Consider the following 18,684-nt stretch of genomic DNA (forward strand, 5'->3'; position numbering starts at 1 on the left):
GCATCACTATACTGAATTTCAAGTTATATTACAAACCCATAGTAACAAAAATATTGTAGTACTTGCACAAAAACAGACATGTATACCAATAGAATAGACAGAAATAAATCTATGCACCTATAGCCATCTGAGGTTTGACAAAGAAGCCAAAAACATACACTGAAGAAAAAATAACCTCTTTAACAAATAGTGCTAGGAAAACTGGATATTCACATGCAGAAAACTGAAACTAGAGCTCTATCTCTCACCCTTTACTAAAATCACAATAAGGATCAAATACCTAGAGATAAAACCAGAAACTCTGAAACTGCTAGAAGATAACACAGAGGAAACACCTGAAACCACAGGCATAGGCAAAGCCTGAATAGAACTCCAAAAGCATAGGAAATAATACCAACAATCAGTGTGTGAGATTATATCAAATTAAAAAGCTTCTGTACACCAAAAGAAGTAATTCAGAGACTGAATACATAATATACAGAACGGGAGAAAATCTTTGTTAGTTTTCTGATAGATGATAATATAAAAATGTACAAAGAACTCATGAAATTAGTCCCCTAGGAAATAACCCAATCAAAAAAAGAGGGGGTGAATTGAATAGTCAGTTCTCAAAAGAAGTACAAATGACCAATAGGTATATAAATATGTTCAATATCTTTAGCTATTTGAGAAATGCAAATCAAAACTACTCTGAGATTCCATATCACCCCAGTCAGAAAGAGTTTAATCAAGAATACAAAACAAGCCAGACATAGCGGCACTCACCTGCAATCCCAACACTCCAGCGAGCTGAGGTAAAGGGTTACCAAGCTCCAGCCCAATCTGGGCAATTCAGTGACTTAGCAAGACCCTGTCTTAAAACAAACAAACAAAGCAGGCCGGGGTGTAGCTCAGTGTGAAAGCCTTGGATTCAATCCCAAGAACTAAGAGTAAAAGAAAAAAATATACAGGGAAAAAGGAATCCTTCCACAATGAGGTAGAAATATAAACTAGTACAAACACTACGGAAATCTGCATGTATACTCCTCAAAAAACTAAACATAGAAATACCATTTGATCCAGCTATATCACTGATGTATATGTTCCTGAAAAAACTAAAGACAACATACTCTAGTGTAGTGATAGAGAACCTTTTAAAGCTTTCAGTGGTAACAAACAGCCCAATGTGGCATGCCATAGGTTCACCACCACTGCTCTACTAATACATGCATATCCATATTACAGCGGTGCAATTCACAGTAGTTAAGCTGTGAAAAGAGACAAGACGCTCACCACCAGATGAACGAAGAAAATGTGGTATACAAAAAACAATGGGAGCATTATTCAGCTACGAAGAATTAAATCATGTCATCTGTTGGAAAAATGGATAGATCTGGACATCATGTTAAGTAAAATAAACCACTCACAAAGTAAAATAAGACATTTTAAATATGAAAAGCCTAATAAATGAAGAAGAGATGACAGGAAACTAGGAGGTAGGCTTTGGAATAGGGATGTTAAAATGTGATGTTAAATAGCAAGTTAAAATGGATTGAGGGACTGAAAAATATCAAGATATATTAAATACGGGCCGGGGATTTAACTCAGTCATTCTGCCACCTGCCTCGCAAGTGCAAGGACCCAAGTTCGATCCCCAGTACCAAAAAAAAAAAAGATATACCAATTTTCCAAAATGAACTTCACCATTTTGTATTACTAACAGACACTAATAAAAATAAATTAAAAAGTTACAGTGGAAAAATTTTAAAGTTTAAAATTCTATTAAGAAAGTAAGGAAGATAGGTGGGGCTATCTTTGAGTTGGGAGGAGCATATGTGCTTTTCTTTACTGTTCATCTTAATTGAACAAAATTTGTACTAAGAAAAATGTGAATGTTAAAAAAACTTTGAAAATTCTTTTCTCATCTTACGGCTTGATTAACAAATATTCATTTACTACAGTCCATGTTACAAGCTTTATTTATGATAATTTCTTCTCATTTTTAGAGAAAGAAAATGGTGTTGTTATATTTAAGTTAGTAAACTCTTCCTTTCAAAACGCAAATATGTAATTGCTGGGGGGTTAAAATAGGGTACAGTAAGTCTGACAAAGTGGGTCACAAATCTACAATGTAAAGCATTAAAACCAAAACACACACATACAAAATACTGTACACTATCACATTGTACATAAGCACACACCAGCAAAACTGTGACAATGTCCAGCAGACACTCAAGCTACTTCTCTGCAATTTGTTTGCATCTATGAATGTTCGTAATGTGAGGTCTGTTTGTATTTATGAAAGTTTGCAATCAGAATGTTTTTAATTAGGGATTTATTACTGTATTAGTAAAACTACAAAGCTAACAGAGTCAACCACATGGCACAAGGTGGATCAAGACAATTTTAAGTGTGAATATATATGTTCATATATAAAATCTGGATGAGTATGTCCCAATATTAAGAATGGTTATCTTTAGAAAGAGAGAATTGGCAGTGATTTTTATATTGTTCTTGTGACAGATAAGGTAGATGGTTAACTTGACTGGCTTGGGATCCCTCAGGGCATTAGTAAAATACACTTCTGGGTATGTTTGTGTGTGTCATGAAGGTGCAACCTCGGAGTCTATGTCTGGTCCCTCACTCCTTCTTCTCTATTACTGTCTCCCCTGCTGTTTCTCAGCTGCTCTAAATTAGGCATCTTTGCTCTGCCACCCACTTACACCATACCCTTCCACCATGATGTCTGCCTTGCAGCCAGCTTATCATGGACTGAACTGCCTGAAATTGTGAGCTAAATAAAACATCTCCTCCTTTAAGTTGTGGGTGTGAAGTATTGGGTCTCAGTGATGGAAAAAATAATACAGAAAGATGGTATCGTGAGTAGTCACTGCTGTGACTGTATCTGACCATTTGACTTAGAATCCTTTGGAATTGGAGTGCAGGAGTGTAGAAGGGTTTAGAGATGAAGGATAGTGAAGTCCTAGAGAGACTGAGACATGATTCTGGTCAGAACTCTGAAGACCAGAATGCCAATAGCAATGTGGACAGTAAGAGCCAGGCTCATGAGGTTTCAGTTAGGGATAAGGATTCTACTGTAAACTGGACTAAAGGCTACGCATTTTACACTCTAAAAAAATATCTGTCTACATTTTGTCCAGGTTTTAAGACTTTTCAGGGACTGAGATTAAGGGTTGTGAACTAATTTATCCGGCATAGGAAATTTCAAAGCAGCCCAATATTCAGACTGTGGCATAGTTACTGCTGGGTGCTTTTAGCCAGATTATTAGTGAGAAGCAGGGGCAAAAAGCAAAGCAGAAAAATTTTACAACTTTCTTTTGGCCCCAAAGGAACTATGTACAACGTTGGGGCCAAGGGAGTTGTGGCTGAAGTTATTTCTACAATTAAAAGATGGGCTGGGGATTTAGTTCAGTGGCACTGCACCTGCCTTGGAAGTGCAAGGTCCTGAGTTCAATCCCCAATACAAAAAAAAAGAAGAAGGAAAGAAAGAAAAGAAACTAAGTACTTTGTACAGGAAGAAGATGCCTTGAGGGAATCTCAGAAATCAGTAAGCCCTACCCAAAAGGCTCAAGGGTGCAAAAGTATCAACCTTTCATTTGAGACCAGAGTCCCGATTCCTCTGCTGGAGAAGGGGTGCCTAGGGAACTGAATCCTCAGAATTCATTTCAATGTGCACAACCATTCAGGCACTCAGAAGCCACTGCAGCTGTGGTTTGTAGAGCCTGGCTATTGCTCAAGCTGGCAGCAGACCTTGGCACTGTCCACATGAGGCTAGTTCTATCAGCATTCAGAATCTGAGAGTTGTAGGGTCATGGAGGCTTCCACCAAATTTCAAAGAAAGGCCTGGGAATTTAAGAAAGGAACCCTTGGGAAGGCAGTGTGAAAAGCTGTGGCAATGAAGCCAAAGGTATAATGGAGTGCCCAGGAAGTTGGAGAAGCCATGAACATCTGCTGAGTAAAGCTGCAGGCCATAAGTGGAGCCAACCAAGGGAGAGTCCACGTGGGCTACAACCATCAAGGCCATAGTGGTGGAGCCACAAAAGCCCTCTGGAACTCACATTTTACCACCATGTGCCCTAGATGCTGTACATAGACCTACAAAACTCAATGTTTGCCCTGCTGGGCTTTGGTCTTTTTCTCTTTTATTCCCCAATTCCTTCCTTTTGGAACAGGAATGTTTACCCTATACCATTTTATATTGGGATTAAGTAACTTGTTTTTTGAATTTTACAGAGGTTCACAGCTAAGAGTTTGCCTTGAGTGTCAGAGGAGATTTTGACTTGGAATTCTGAGAAATGCTGGAACTGTGGAGACTTTAAGGGAAAGGATTATTGTGTTTTTGATTGCATGTAAGATAGCTGTATCACATTAGGCAGAATTATTAACTTGTTACTGTGTTTATTTAGGAATTAAGTATAGTTTTAAGAGATGTGTTTAGGTGTCAAGCTGAAAAGTGATGGGATATGACAGTTAAGTTCATCAACTTGATTAGCTTGGGAATCAAGGGGATTAGTAAAGTATACTTTGGTGTGTGGCTGGTGGGCCATGGAGACATGGTCTTGGATAATATCTGGTCTGTGGCTCCTTCCTCTCTGGCACTGTTCCCCTGTTGTGCTTCCCACCACCTTGAATTAAGCATCTTTGTTCTGCCACACTCTTCTGCCATGATGTTCCTACCTTGGAGCCAGCTGACCATGAAGTGAATCCTCTGAAACTGTAAGCCAAATAAACCTCTCCTCCTTTAAATTGTGGGTATCTGAGGTTTTCTCCCACTATCAGAAAAGCTGTCTAATACAGTTCTTTAAGCTTTTCTAAATTATTCCAATATATTTATAATGAACACATTATTTTCATAACAACCTTGTCTTAAGAAAAATGTTATCACAGGTGGCTTAGTTTAATAACTGCTATATTTACTATACAGTATCTAGATCTTTGTTACTTAAATATATGATCCTTACATCAGCAACATTAGCATCACTTTGGAGCTTGTTAGAAATACAGAATTTTCAGGCCCCAACTTAGATCTACAGATTAACAATGTATATTTTAACAAAATACTCAAGTGACTCATGTGTACATTAAAATATGAAAAGTATCAATCTAGATGTTAAGGCCATGATATGCAGGGACAAAAGAAATAATGTCTGCCTTGTTCATCATTATATCCCTAGCACCAAGCAGTGTATGAAACATATTTGTTAAATAAATATGTAAATGATATAACTTCTGGATAAAGAATCAAAGAATCGGAGAAGTGGAAATAATATCTATGTAAAGTTTATTTCTGCCAGAGTTCTTAGAAGTAGGTGCTTAATATTTACTATAAATATTAAATTACCTCAATAACGAGTCCCTAGAATTTATGACTGCATGTAAACCTTATTTCCAAAAAAAAGAAGCTCTTACTCCTAGATCTGAGAGCCACATGCTTTCTTCAATACGAGGCTCCTATATATGAGTGCATCTTATAGTTCCTATCTGTATAGTACTTTCTTCAAAGCAAATCTACTCTCAAGATTTTTAACTAGCACCCCTGGGAAAAAATTTACTATTTAAGTTTCAGTCTCTGTGCTCTGTCTATACTTTCAATTCTATTGCCTACATCTCAAATTTAATGTTCAAAATTAACTATTTTATTCTCCATCAACTATCTTTTTCTCTCCCTCTAGAAATAGGTAGGTCTCCATTCTTACACACTCAAGATTTTCAAGTTTTAGAAGAAAAACTGCCTGGCCCAAAAACATCACTTTACAAATGAGAATAGGATCTAGAATTAAACGACAGTCAAGTGCCTAGTTATTGGCCACACTACAGCTATAATTTAAATCAGTTTACTCCCAACACAACTGGAATTTGACAGAATTTTCATTTTCATCAACAACACTTAGATGCACTTTTTAGAAACTCGTATTTAAAGTTCAAATCATCTAAGGGTTAGGAGTGCAGCTGAGTGCTTGCCTAGGATGCTTGAGATCCTAGGCTCAATAGCCAACACTGTAAATATATAAATTAATAAATAAAATAAAAATTAAAATATATTAGGGATAGGGATGTAGCTCACTGGTAGAGCACTTGCCTAAAATGTGTGTGGCCCTGGGAACAATCCTCAGCACTAGAAAAAAAATTAATACTCTAGATCAAAACAATCAAGCCCACTGTTACTGTTCTTCTGACATTTCTTGCATTCCTTTGTTCTTCCTTTTCATCATTCAATATCATCCTTTCCAAATGCTTTACCCTCACTTAATATGTCTTTAACAAATAGACTCTGAAATATGAGTGCTATTCCTGATGTTTATATCTTTATTCACAGTGCTCAACCCAGAGATGATTCCTAAACATTCACACCCTATTCCTCCCCAGAATCCAACTGAATCACAGCCTTTTATCGCGGGCTTTCCTCTTTTCCCAATTCCTAATGTAATGCCTGCCGTGTCACTCACTTTGATATCTGCTCATAGGGTGATTTTTACTTTTTGGAAATATGCTATTTTCAAAGGTAGAAAGACTCTCGGATGTAATCTAGGTCATCTTTTAGATCCGAGAAAACTGAGTCTTAGAAAAAAATGTCTTGCCTAATGTTACTTGAGATACTGGTGGTAGTGATGCAGTCTGAATCTAGTGCTCAGGATTCTTATCCAGTTTCTAAGTCACCTCTACACATACCCAATCTTTCCCTACATTCCCCAAATGATAATGCAAACAAAATGTAAATACCAAGGTCATATAAAACTTTATTTAGCATGACAAGCTGTGTTCACCCTATTATTAAGCACCAGAAGGATATATACTTCTCCAAATCAAATGAAAGCTGAATGCAGGTAGGAGCATCGAAAGAGGAGGATGGATAATCAATCAACCTCTTCACCGCCACAAAGCTGACACCCTGGAATGGTAGCACAGGCAAGAGGAAGGAGAACCCAAGTTCAAGCCCAAACTAGGCAATTTAGTGACTCAGCAAGACCTTGTCTCAAAATAAAAATTAAAAGGACTGGAAATGTAGCTCAGTGCGAAGGGCCTACGTTCAATCGGAGAGAACTGTTACAGGTCCCCGTTGCACACCGAAATTTTCTCTCCTTTATACGGGACCACGAGCTTCCGTCACATTCCTGCCTTCCCTTTCTCCTGACCTCATTCTCCTAGCCACTACACGAATATGCATGCACAGCTGCGTCAGCCTTGCAGTTCCTTTCCCGCATCTGTACTTTCGCAAACCTGGATCCCACAACTTGAAATGCTCTCCCGGAGATCCTCTCGCAAATTCTAAGTCGACTCTCACCACCCGGCTCAACTGGCTTCTATACAAGCGCCCGGCTTCTATACAAGCATCTCGATCGCCCTCCAAAGGTGAACCTGTCTCAAAGGAAGAACTGTACCTGCGGACAACAGCAAGGAGAGTGGGAAGAATCCCCTTGAAGGAACGATGCTTTGGACTGACTGAAGACCTAACCGGAGGCGCGCTCAGCCTGTGTACAGCCTCGGTCTCCTGCCCGCCGAGGGGAAAACAGGTTCCCAGAGGATGGGAGCTGCCCAAAGAGGGTACTAGTGCCACCAGCGAAAAGGGCCCAAAGGAGCCCGCCCACGTCCAGCAACCCAGCGGAACTGGCACACCTTACCTCACTCACAGCCCCGGCAGCAACGCTACTTTACGGCACTCACGGCAACCGCCGCAAAAGGGGCCGTCAAGTGCAGAGCCGCGGACCCTGGCCCGGGTGGTGTCGGGAAAGTCTCTGCTACCGGAGTCGGCCTCTGTTCGTCCGTCTCTCACGGCGCTTCCTCGCCACCTTAAGTTTACTGACCCTTAGCGATTTCCTTTTAAACCCAATCATAGTGAAAGCCCTTTCATCTCCTGCCTAGGTAACAGCAGCGCCGTGAGGCAACGAGAGCTTTTAGGAAACCCTATCGATGGACGCTGAAGTAGCATCAGCTGAGCTGTTTGCCTCGGAGCCTGATAAAGTACAGAAGGCCAGCTAAATGTAAACAGTGAATTTATTTTTTTTATCATTATTTTTTTTTGCGCATGTCCTAAACAGACAGGGATTCAGGACAACTTCCTGAATTCTGGCTTGGATATTGCTGGCCGAGATGGGGATAACAGTCTGCTGGAGCTTGGGTATCATTCGGGAAACTCGTCCTCATGAGCAATATAAACTTGAAACAAGTTTAGGAGATAAAAGAATACCAACTAATAACTATGTGAGACTGGAGAGGCCCTAAGAATTTTTACAAAGAGAGATGACAGGAGACTGGCAGCGGTTTTTTGTTTTTAATTTTTAATTTTTTGGCACTGAGGATCGAGCTCAGGACCTTGTGTTTGCGAGGCAGGCAGCGGAACCACTGAGCTAAATCCCTGGGTCCTGGCAGCATTTTATATTGCTCAAGAGGATGACTTTCTCGCATGACACCCAAGCTCCAGCAGACCGTTTTCGTCCAGTTGAAGACTAGAAATATGAAGAACTATTATTAAGGAGCAGATATGAATTCAGCTTGGTTTTGTTTTTGGTACCGGGGATCGAACTCAGGACCATGTGCTTGCGAGGCAGGCGCGGTGCCAATGAGCTAAATCCCCCACCTTATGAATTCGTTTTGATGTGGATTTTGGTGTTTTTTTTTTTTAGACGGGGTCTTGTTCTGTAGTTCACGCTATTCTTGAGCTCACTATGTAGCCCAGGCTAGCCTGGAACTCGAGGCAATGCACCTGACTCAGCTTCAAGAGTGCTGGGGTTATAGACGTTTGCCACCATGCCCGGCTTGATGTGGATTTTTGAAAACTAATGAAATGAACAAATTACTGTCATTTTAAGCTTTTTACAAAAATTACTATAAGCCTGTAGTAAAAACAAAAGTATTCCTTTTGTTTTCTAATCTTCAATTTTTCAAATTGTATTACATAAATAGGAAGTCTGCCTTATCTCCTAATGGTTATCACTTTTATCAGCTTTTATTTTGCCTTCTAGAAATTTTCTGTATATACAAGATTACTAGAGATATCCTCTTACTCCTCAGTGTACTCAGTACTATACATTTGGTAAGTTAATTAAAAAAAAACACAAAAGGTAACACCTAGAGGAAAGTAATACATTAGTACACAGAAGGTTTATGGGATGATTGGACATAGGTACTAGCTTGAGGAACCTAAAAAAGAAAATGTACGTATCCAACGGTAAAGCTATTGATTAAACCACATAAAAATTCTTGGGACTAGGATTGTAGCTCAGTGGTGTGCTTGCCTAGCATGCATGATGTTCTGGATTAATATGACCAGCACCACCAAAAAAACCAAAAACAAAAACACTTCAGTTTATGCTGACTCCTTAAAAATAAAACCCAGCCATTATTGAAGCCTGCCAGGGCAACAATCTTCTTCTTTGAAATTTGATAAAGGGAAAAACACCAAAATATCAAGCATATAATCTGCCTTTCTTCACTCAGGTATGTGTGCACACAAACACATCCTGGGCTACCCCTAACATTTGTGAGTTCTGGGACAGAAGAATGACTGGAGGCCAATACTAACATATTTTGAGTATTTAAGCAGCTAAGAGCTAACAAATAATAGTATTACATTCTTTTACCTTGACAAATATTTCTTTTCAAGGAACAAATTCAGCTGTCTTTAATACTGCTAGTTTCCTGCATGACATATAAGATCCAGCACACTGCTATCTTCCAGTTTCAGGCTAGAAATAAAAAGTTTTAACAGTGCAATTCAAATGTAGAAATTCAAATATGGTACATAGATTTCTCAGACATGTACTGGAAAGTGACAGCATGAGAACTGGGTTGACTTCGTACTCATGAATGTGGACACCCCAGTCTGCACATCAAGTTCCATTCATACTCCCCACAAATTCCTACCCAGAGGAAGGAATTAGATTCAGGTTTAGATTCAGACCATCCCCCAGAACTCTGATGCACTCAAAGGTGGGGTTCTTGGAAGGTGATTGGATCTTGGGGATGCTAAATGCATCACTAATGAGTTCAGCATCTGAGTGTGCTATTAGAGGAGGTGGGGCCTGGTTAGAGGCAAGTCACTGAGGGGTGTGACCTGGAAGGGTGTCTCTTCCTCCCCAGCTCTTCTCTCTGCTTCCTGGCCATCATGATATGAGCAGTTATCCTCCACAGCAGGCCCTTCCACCATGCCATTTCCATGTTTGAGCCAGCCAACCATGGACTGAAACTTCTGAAACTATAAACCAAAATAAACTCTCCTTTAAGTTGAAGGTGTCAGGTATTTTGTCCCAGTGATGAGAAAGTGACAAAGACCAGTTATATACAACTACAGTATATTCTTTTTTCAGAGTAGATTTTGAGAAGAGGCCTATACATATCCTGGAGCAACCTTCCAGCTGATTAGGCAAGGAATTCTGAGGAAGTGGCTATCTGGCACTTTGTCTAGAAGTGGGTAGAGAAACTCCAAGTAGAACAATCACTTGGATGTACAGATTAGGGTATCCATGTCCGTGAGTACCAGTTTTTCATTCCACAGAGAGCCAAGAGTGTGGAAATCAGATCAGGATCCTCTTAACTCAACTCTGAGTACATGCACCTGCTCATGATATCATGTACTGCTGGACAACTTCCCTGATTGCCATGTTTTATCAACTGTGAAGGCTTACATGAAAGTACCATATCAGTTCTTGTGCAAAATGGACACTACACAATCAGTACTGTGCAGTATAATTAATAAGGAAAAATCTGGACAGGAAAATAGAGTGAACATGATTTCCCAATCTTTTATCACACAGAGATCTTAGCCAGAAAGACTTGTATAATAAGGAAAAGGCTCTAAATAAGGAAGCCAGCTCTCATAATGGTCTACATATTTACAACATTTTTATTGAGGGTGGGGAGAAATGTGCAGAATATCTTTAGAGCACTATGTAAGAATGGTAGTTTGCTGGATCTGAATGTTAGAAAAGGATAGCCTTCAAAATTCTAATAGCTCATTCTTTTGTTAATTTAGGCCTGCTGAGCTATCTGCCTAGCTATGAAAAAAGGAAAAAATTACTTCCACGGCCATCTAAATTTGTCTTTCTTCAATCAACCATCAGTTTGCTTATATTTTATTTTATTTTTTTTAAAAATGACAACACAAAAAAAGGTGGTCAAATGTTTATCTCTTATTTATCCAGTAACAATAAACTGCTGAATCATTAGGCTGGAAAGAATTATTTAGGTCAAGTTCACTCTTTGCATGTGGTACTGAACAGTCTTAAATCAAAAGTGCAAATTCCTTGGTGGAAAAGTAGCTTATTTATTTATGCTCTTATTCTACAGTGACACTAACACACTAATAATGTGGGAGAACCTCTATAGCTCTAGTCTTGAAAATAGAAGATAATATAAAAGGCCATGAGTCATGCACAAACTTAATTTTAAAGGGCATTTTGATATGAAGGTTTATTTTTTAAATTATGTTTGAAATCACTGGTGATACCACTTTAAGAACATGCCTTATCAAGGTGGGATTTAAAAGTATCAAAACAAATCCATTATTAACTAAAAATAACATCTTACATTTATATAGCACTTTACTTTTGCTGAAACAAGTTTCACATATTCCATTTCATTTTATTCCTCACAACAGCCCTGTGCAGTAGGCGGAACACATTACAATTATTTTAAGGCAATAGAGGCCCAAAGGTGATGAATGGTGTACACAAAGGTCACAGATCTAATATATAGTAGAGATAAGGTGATTAATTTTAAATACTTTAAAAGAAATTATGCAAAAATCTTTGTATATTATATACAGAGACTTTAGAGACTAGTGGCTTTAATATAAATTAGTCCAAAACTTTAGCTATTGTATATTTTATGGTATCAGTTTCAAATTTGATTTTAAAGTATCTCCCTTAAAAGGAGAATTAGACTCAGTGCTTTAGTACCTCAGAAGTATTTGAAATGTTAAAAATAAAAGATGGATTCTCAGTAGTCCTGTACTCTCCAAAGAGTTCCAATATTAATAAAAATGCCTTCTACCAAATCACTGACAAAAGTTAGTCAAAACTCAGTAGCTCCAATCCAAACCAAACACATTCACCTACAATCTTCCCCACATACTGTGAAATCTTGTAAATGTCCATTCCTAAGGACCAACTTATACTACCTGGATACCATTAAGCAAACAGCATTTTAAGGGCCGGGGATTTAGCTCAGTGGTTCCACCGCCTGCTTTGCAAGCACAAGGTCCCAAGTTTGATCCCCAGTATCAAAAAAACAAAAAACCAAAACCACAAAACATCATTTTAAATGAACATAGCTTAAACGAATATGAATCCAAAGTCAGTACCTTATTTTGACCCACAAAAAAAAATTCTTATTTTAATAATTGAGTAGTCTAAGGAAAAAAGTGCTATGGCAATTTTTGTTATTTATTTATTAAGCCAATACTAACCCTATATGGCATGTCCAATAATACTTTTCAAAGGGAAAAAAGATAACTAAATTTAGTTCATTTAAACTCCAACGAATTCAAGATTATTTAGGTTAGTTATATATTTAAGGTAACAAAGCTAGAATATCTGACATCAGAATCACAAATAATTGCAGAATGTAAATACTGTTAAGATACAGACAAAACTAAAACTACACTGAACATGAGGTAATCTTGCGATGATTCAGAAAATATTTAAGATCTCTTATAATACTCCAGTGCTGGTATTATGAAGTATACATTTTGGTTAGAAATAACAAATAACTTTATTCACTTCTCCGAAAGAATATATCTAGTGTAAAAATCAAATCAAGAAAGAAACTTCCCTAGACTTATATTATGTGCCTATACGAAGGTCAACCATATTGTATGCTATTCAAGGGCTTTTTAAGTAAGCTATAGCAAATTTACTTTTGTTTTGTTTTGTTTTGTTTTTGGTACTGGGGATTGAACTCGGGACCTTGCGCTTGTGAAGCAGGCAGCGGAACCATTGAGCTAAATCCCTGGCCCGCAAATATACTTTTTTAAAACTTCTAACTTCTTACCAAAACATTTTAAAGATGTAGTTGGTCTTTATCACACTACTCAAAGCAGCAAAACTAAATATACAATAAACCACTAATTTTCAAAATGTGAATACAGAGTAATCAAATTTCAACTGACATATCACAGACACTCCTATCTGTTGTATAAATGCACAGTGATGTAAAATGTTTTTTTTAATGAATTATGATGATCTGAAAATACCATCAACTTTTTAACTTTGGAATCACCCAATTCACACTAAGAAGTCAGAAATTAACATTCTTTGAAATAATAATTTTTAAAATACATTTTCCAAATTTTTCTTAAAAAATAATAAAATATATAAATAACTATTTTTATGGAAAAAGTAAACATAGAAAAGCTAATTTTGGGCAATTCATGATATAGGCTATATTAGCCTGATTTAAAGATTTTATGACAAATTGTTTTATTATTTATACCAAGGACCAGTTACAAAAAATCAAATTATACATGATGTTGTTCATGCGTTAATTTCATAAATGAGAAAATAAATGTAACCCAGTATGTCTCTATGTCGGGGGGAAATTACTGTTTGCCAGAGTAAGTAGGTCAAATTTAACTGTATAGCTGTAGTTCATGGTTTGTCAAAATGGTACAGATGTCATCAACTAAACCCAAAGAGACATGCCCTTAATACTTTTAATTTGTTTACCTATACAAAGACTCACTATATATTAGATTCCTATGACAATTAGTTATTAAATGCTTGGCTCATATATACATATTTACCAAAATTAAAGATGTATGTGACGATCAGCTGAAAGAGTCAAAATGAATTGTAAAAAAATTCTTTTTCTAAAGTGCTTAAGGCAGCTCCTTCATTTCTCTATCCAGCTTAATAAAACTGGTTTGGAATTCAACTGCTAAAAGGGAAATGCAATGCTAAATGCATGTTTTTATAATACATAATTTTCTACACCTATAATATATCCGTTGCTGTCAATCTCTCATGCATTTCCTTTATAGAAAGCAGTCATGTTTGACTGGTGAAAACAAAAGGTAAGCAAGACAATAGAGAATGTTTGAAAGGGTTTACCGACTTTCCACAATGTATTAAGCAAAATAGCTCAATATTTTTAACTCAAATGTCAATAAGAATGTTACGATGATGGAGTTAATCCTTATTTCAAGACTATTTAGGCACTATTTTTTAGTTTGAAAATGAAGATGACAAACTTTGTGTTTAACTTAATGAATAAACCTTAAAAATTCTAAAACTAAACACATGTTTATTCTTTAATTTTAGAGACTTTAAAAAAGAATCAGAGAGAAACCATCAGATTCTTATTTTGAAGTAATAATAGTATAATTTAATCCCAAGAATTACACATGATGAAAACTTGGTCTCTGGATTGACTGAATTTATATTTATTACTGCAAAGTTGCTGAGGAAAGAAGCCTTCCAGAGAAATTATACATTTCACAAATGAATATTAAAAATTTTATATGAAAATGTTCAAATGATAATATGAGCACAAGGAAAAAATAATATGCACTCCTCTAGCCCCTGATTACTATTTCTTTTTCTCCATGGCCCAGCAACAGAAGCCTTCACCACTATATTGTACCACTGCCTGGCTTCAATATCAGCTGATACTGCATGGGGCATGGAGCAAGAGCATGCTTAGAGGAAAAAGGCACTGAGTTAATGGGAAAACATATCAGATAAAACATAATAGTAAAAAATTCTATACTAGAATATCTGGCTTTTTCTGTGTCATTTTTGCTAAGATATACTGTGTAGCTACTCAAAGCAACTCCACTAAATCACTGCTTTCAGGTTTGAATCTATGAAAGGGAACAACCCTTCTACAGGGAACAGAACACCTTACAATTTCTTTCAAAATATAAGGAACAAAAATATAATTTTTGGAGAATCAAAAAACTATCCATACATACTTCATTCTCTAAACTGCCTTATAGTCTTTAAAATTACCAACATAGTGCAGATTTGTCCTTTGGGAAAAATAATATTCTAAGTCAAATAAAATTACTCATTTAATTTGTTTTATCAATGGAACAAAAGATCACATTAGTAAATTTTAAGAGTGAATGAGCTAAATTCAAATACAAGTTCTAGGGGCTCCTAGAGATTTCTTAGTATTTTCTCTGTAGATGATCATTTCATCTACATATAAAGATTTTGCTTCTACCTTGCCAATCCTATCCTAATTGTGTCATTTTATTGCCAGACCATTTTGGTGGGGACTAGGTTTCAAAGTTTAATGGACAGATAAAGAGTAAGCATATCTGCCCTTTTTCCCCACCTTAAGGAGAAAGCATTGTATCTTCTCCGTTCATATAAGGCATTCTCACTGGAAGTATGGAGTACAACATGACTTTAATCTGTTGAGATGGTTCTGTTCTACTTCTGGTCTCCTGATAGCTTTTACCATGAACAGCTGTAGAATTTAGTCCAATACTTTTTCTCCAACTAGTGACAGGATCATATGTCATATGTTTTCCTTTCCTCTGTTAAAATGATGACTTTTGGGGGTGGATCTTCCAATGCTGAACCAACACTGCCATCCCTATAACAAAACCACTTTCTACATCCTGCCAGATCTGACTTCTAATTGTTTTGTTAAACAAATTTCTATCTATGTCCATACTTTTTTCTTCCATTATCTTCATCCAGTTTTAGGATTAGCACAATGTTGAGTTCCTAAAATGAGGGGAGAAGTGTTCCTTCTTTTTTCTGCTTTAATTGTTTGATGTAATTTATCAGTTAAAATGTATATGAGCCTGCTGTTGTCATATAGGTAGGTTTTCAAGCTAGGAATATACTTTCCTTAATAGGTGCTATTCAAATTTTATATTTCCTCCAGAGTTAGCTTCATTAATTCGTCTTCCAAGGTACTTCTTAGAAGTTGTCAAATTTATTTCAAAACAGATTTTTGAAATATGCTTTCTATATCCTTTTAAATTCTGTAAAATCTGTGGTAATGTCTCCTAGATCTTGATATTGTAATTTTAAAAATGTATAATTGATATTGTGTAACAGGAAGTAAAGGTCTAAAGGAGCAGGGGAAGTGGGAGGGGTAGGGGAAAGGAAAGAAGGGAAAAGCAAAAATATGAGAAAAGGAAAAAAATGGAAACAAAGTCTTTGCAAATAGGGAAGGGTGGAGGGGGTGAAGGGAGGACAAGGGAAGGGGAAAAAAAAAGAACCAAGAGACTCATGTAATGGTACAAGATCCCAATGATGAATGCAACTGTATTTTACACCAAAAATGTACCAATAAACTTAATGGGGAAAAAAAAAGAGTGAATGAGCTATTAGTATTACACAGGCCTTTATACAGAAAGCAACTTAGATGCAGCAATGACTTCTTAGGGGAAAGTTGTCATATATAGTACAAGGTATTTAACATGAGACTGAAAGAAACTCAACAAGAGAAATTAAAAATTTCAAAAATTAATGAAAAATGGGCCATGGATTTAGCTCAGTGGTGCTGCACCTGCCTCATAAGCGCAAGGTCCTGAGTTCGATCCCCGGTACCCCCCAAAAAAGTTAATGAAAATAAAAATTGATTTCTTAAAAATGTTCAAGAAATTCTTAAATACTGTAACTATAACTTTTAGTTTGGCTCAAAGAACTTCAGTTAAACATTTTAATCAACTATTTAAGAATAGATTATTTTTCTGCTCAATAACCACAGATTTTATTTATTTAACATATTTCCCCCAAGTTTGGGAAAGTTGTTTGTATTGAGTTTTGGAAGAACTGCAGCCCTTTGGAAAGCAAATGAATGCAACAAAAGGACTGAGGAAAAAAATCCTCTGAATGTATGTTTGAAAAACTCATGTGCCAATTAAATCATAGATATGCAGACATTCTTCAAAAACAACTGCTTAAATCATTCCACATCTTTTTTAGAATACTTGTAGGCACCTTCCTTTATTACCTATTTTTCATAGATCAAAGTTGAGTACTGTATGGTTTCCTACCCTTTATATAATCTTATCAATATACTTTTACTCCTACTAGTAACATTAAAAATCAGCAATAATTACAACTTTTTGTGGTACTAGAGATTGAAAAAACTGAGCTACAGCCCCATCCCTTTTAAAAAAATATTTCATTTTGAGACAGGGTATCACTAAGTTGCTCAGGTTCTGCTAAAACTTGCAATCCTCCTGCCTCGGCCTCCCAGAGTGCTAGGATTACAAGCATGGGCCAACATACTTGGCTAAAGATAACTATTAAAGGTGGAATTAAACAAGACAACAAAGTCAAAAAATACAAAGCTGTGATAGTACCAAAGACACAAAACTGAAATTTGGGTGGTTTTAAGGTGTATAAACTTTTCTTACCCACTCTATTTTGAATTATAACCACAAGGGAAATGTCACAATATTATGGAAAGGAGAAAATGATAAATAAGTCAATTTAGCAAAACTTATTTATAGGTGAAAAACCAATTTAAGAACTTTTCTATCATCACCGATAATTCTGATTTTTAGACAACTTTAGGGGACTATGCATTTTTAAAGTTCGCTGTAAGAATTGAGTAACAGGTAGTGGTGAGTCAGAAAAGAGAACATAAGGAATAAGGAAAGCAAGTTCTAAAAGCTTTTGTTCCAGGTCCTGGGATTAGAATATATAATTATAAACAGAAGAGCCAAAGCAATCTAAGAAACACAAAAATGAGTTTCTATATGAATATTTAAACACTGCATTTTCCCCCATTTCCTCTTCAAAACATCAGTTTCTTGCTTGATAACTGCTTGGTTTATGATATTGCACAGTAGGTTCCTGCAAGTGCTTCATACTAGATGGTTAAGCTGAGATTCCAGACCTTAATGCAGAACTGAGCCAAACCTGATTTCCACCACTCACAAACTGCTGTGATTAGTAACTGCACAGAAAATGCCACCCCACTGGGGGAGGGGTAAACATTCTGAGTAGGCATTACTGAGTCGCATTGTTCAGGCTACTAGCTGAACCAGTCATTCCATTTTCACTTTTCTGAAGTGTTCTCACAGCACTTGGAACCTGCATTCCTGTACTCAAAGAAAGTCCACCACACCAAACCTAAGAAAAGACAAAAAACAAAGTCTCAGTCAGATTTCAAATAATACTGGAATTTCAGTGGTTCTTAAATTTCTGCTTGAAGGACAAAATGCTACATATGTGAGTATCAACAAGTCCCAAACTAATAACCACATCAGAGCTGAGAAAAATCAGAGAGGCTAACTCAAGATTCCTGTAGAACTACACAGGCCAAAGAAAGTCTTTGTGGTAGGAAAAGCCATTGAAACTGCATGCAAGAGAGGGCACTTGGGCTGCAAAAATTTAGAGTCTGACCTGGGTTAACCTAGGGGGCAAAAGATACAGCCATCATGAGTGATGACCTTCAAAACCAAGGTAAGTCTTCAAAGAACCAACTTCCTTATCCTAGTTATTGCTTTTAGTTTTGATAATGAGATGTAGGCTTAGATTATAGGAACCTAACATTCCTTTATTAACATGGTAAAAACTGTAAGCTTCTTGCCTATCTTGTTACTAGTAAGAACTCTTACAATGCTTTAAGAAGGATTTTCCCAAAAAAATGCAAATGACGACATCCAGATGCACTTCCCATGTTCTATTAATTATTACTAATATGAAGGAGTTTATGAAAGATAAAACTGCTTTGCTTGTGAAACAGAGTACCATGATAAGTAAACAAATT

The 18,684-nt window shown here is 36.7% G+C and overlaps 3 protein-coding genes across 22 annotated transcripts in view; 1 reads left to right on the plus strand and 2 right to left on the minus strand.

The window, feature by feature from the left end:
• Window positions 1-7,755, minus strand: part of Fktn (fukutin) — a 110,377-nt gene extending 102,622 nt beyond the window's left edge. For 5 of the 13 annotated variants that reach the window (XM_087184218.1, XM_021261178.2, XM_087184217.1 and 2 more), the window contains exon 1: window positions 7,380-7,565. The gene's annotated coding sequence lies outside the window, so the exon portion shown is untranslated. Of the gene's footprint in view, window positions 1-6,794; window positions 6,890-7,379; window positions 7,566-7,619 lie in introns of those variants that run through there. The other 8 variants (XM_087184219.1, XM_004848180.3, XM_087184224.1 and 5 more) reach the window with 5 other exon arrangements.
• Window positions 7,023-13,046, plus strand: LOC110350014 (uncharacterized). Its single transcript, XM_087184225.1, has 3 exons — window positions 7,023-7,979; window positions 8,961-9,031; window positions 10,970-13,046. Exon 1 carries the CDS (start codon window positions 7,164-7,166, stop codon window positions 7,806-7,808), a length of 645 nt encoding a protein of 214 aa, XP_087040351.1. The 5' UTR covers window positions 7,023-7,163; the 3' UTR covers window positions 7,809-7,979; window positions 8,961-9,031; window positions 10,970-13,046.
• The window catches only part of Fsd1l (fibronectin type III and SPRY domain containing 1 like), a 75,249-nt gene continuing 68,084 nt past the window's right edge, over window positions 11,520-18,684 (minus strand). For all 8 annotated transcript variants that reach the window (XM_013073479.3, XM_087184212.1, XM_013073482.3 and 5 more), the window contains one exon: window positions 11,520-18,044. In XM_013073479.3, the coding sequence (XP_012928933.1) occupies window positions 17,922-18,044 (123 nt within the window). In that variant the 3' untranslated portion in view covers window positions 11,520-17,921. The remainder of the gene's footprint in view (window positions 18,045-18,684) is intronic.

This window comes from Heterocephalus glaber, unplaced genomic scaffold, assembly GCF_053883595.1.
Source record: "Heterocephalus glaber isolate CG9 unplaced genomic scaffold, H.glaber_assembly_v1.0 deba00001481, whole genome shotgun sequence".
In the NCBI taxonomy this organism is placed as follows: domain Eukaryota; kingdom Metazoa; phylum Chordata; class Mammalia; order Rodentia; family Bathyergidae; genus Heterocephalus; species Heterocephalus glaber.

Bases quoted from the DNA above. Each gene is read 5' to 3' on its own strand.
- LOC110350014 (XM_087184225.1), top strand. From the start codon at position 7,164: ATGCACAGCTGCGTCAGCCTTGCAGTTCCTTTCCCGCATCTGTACTTT.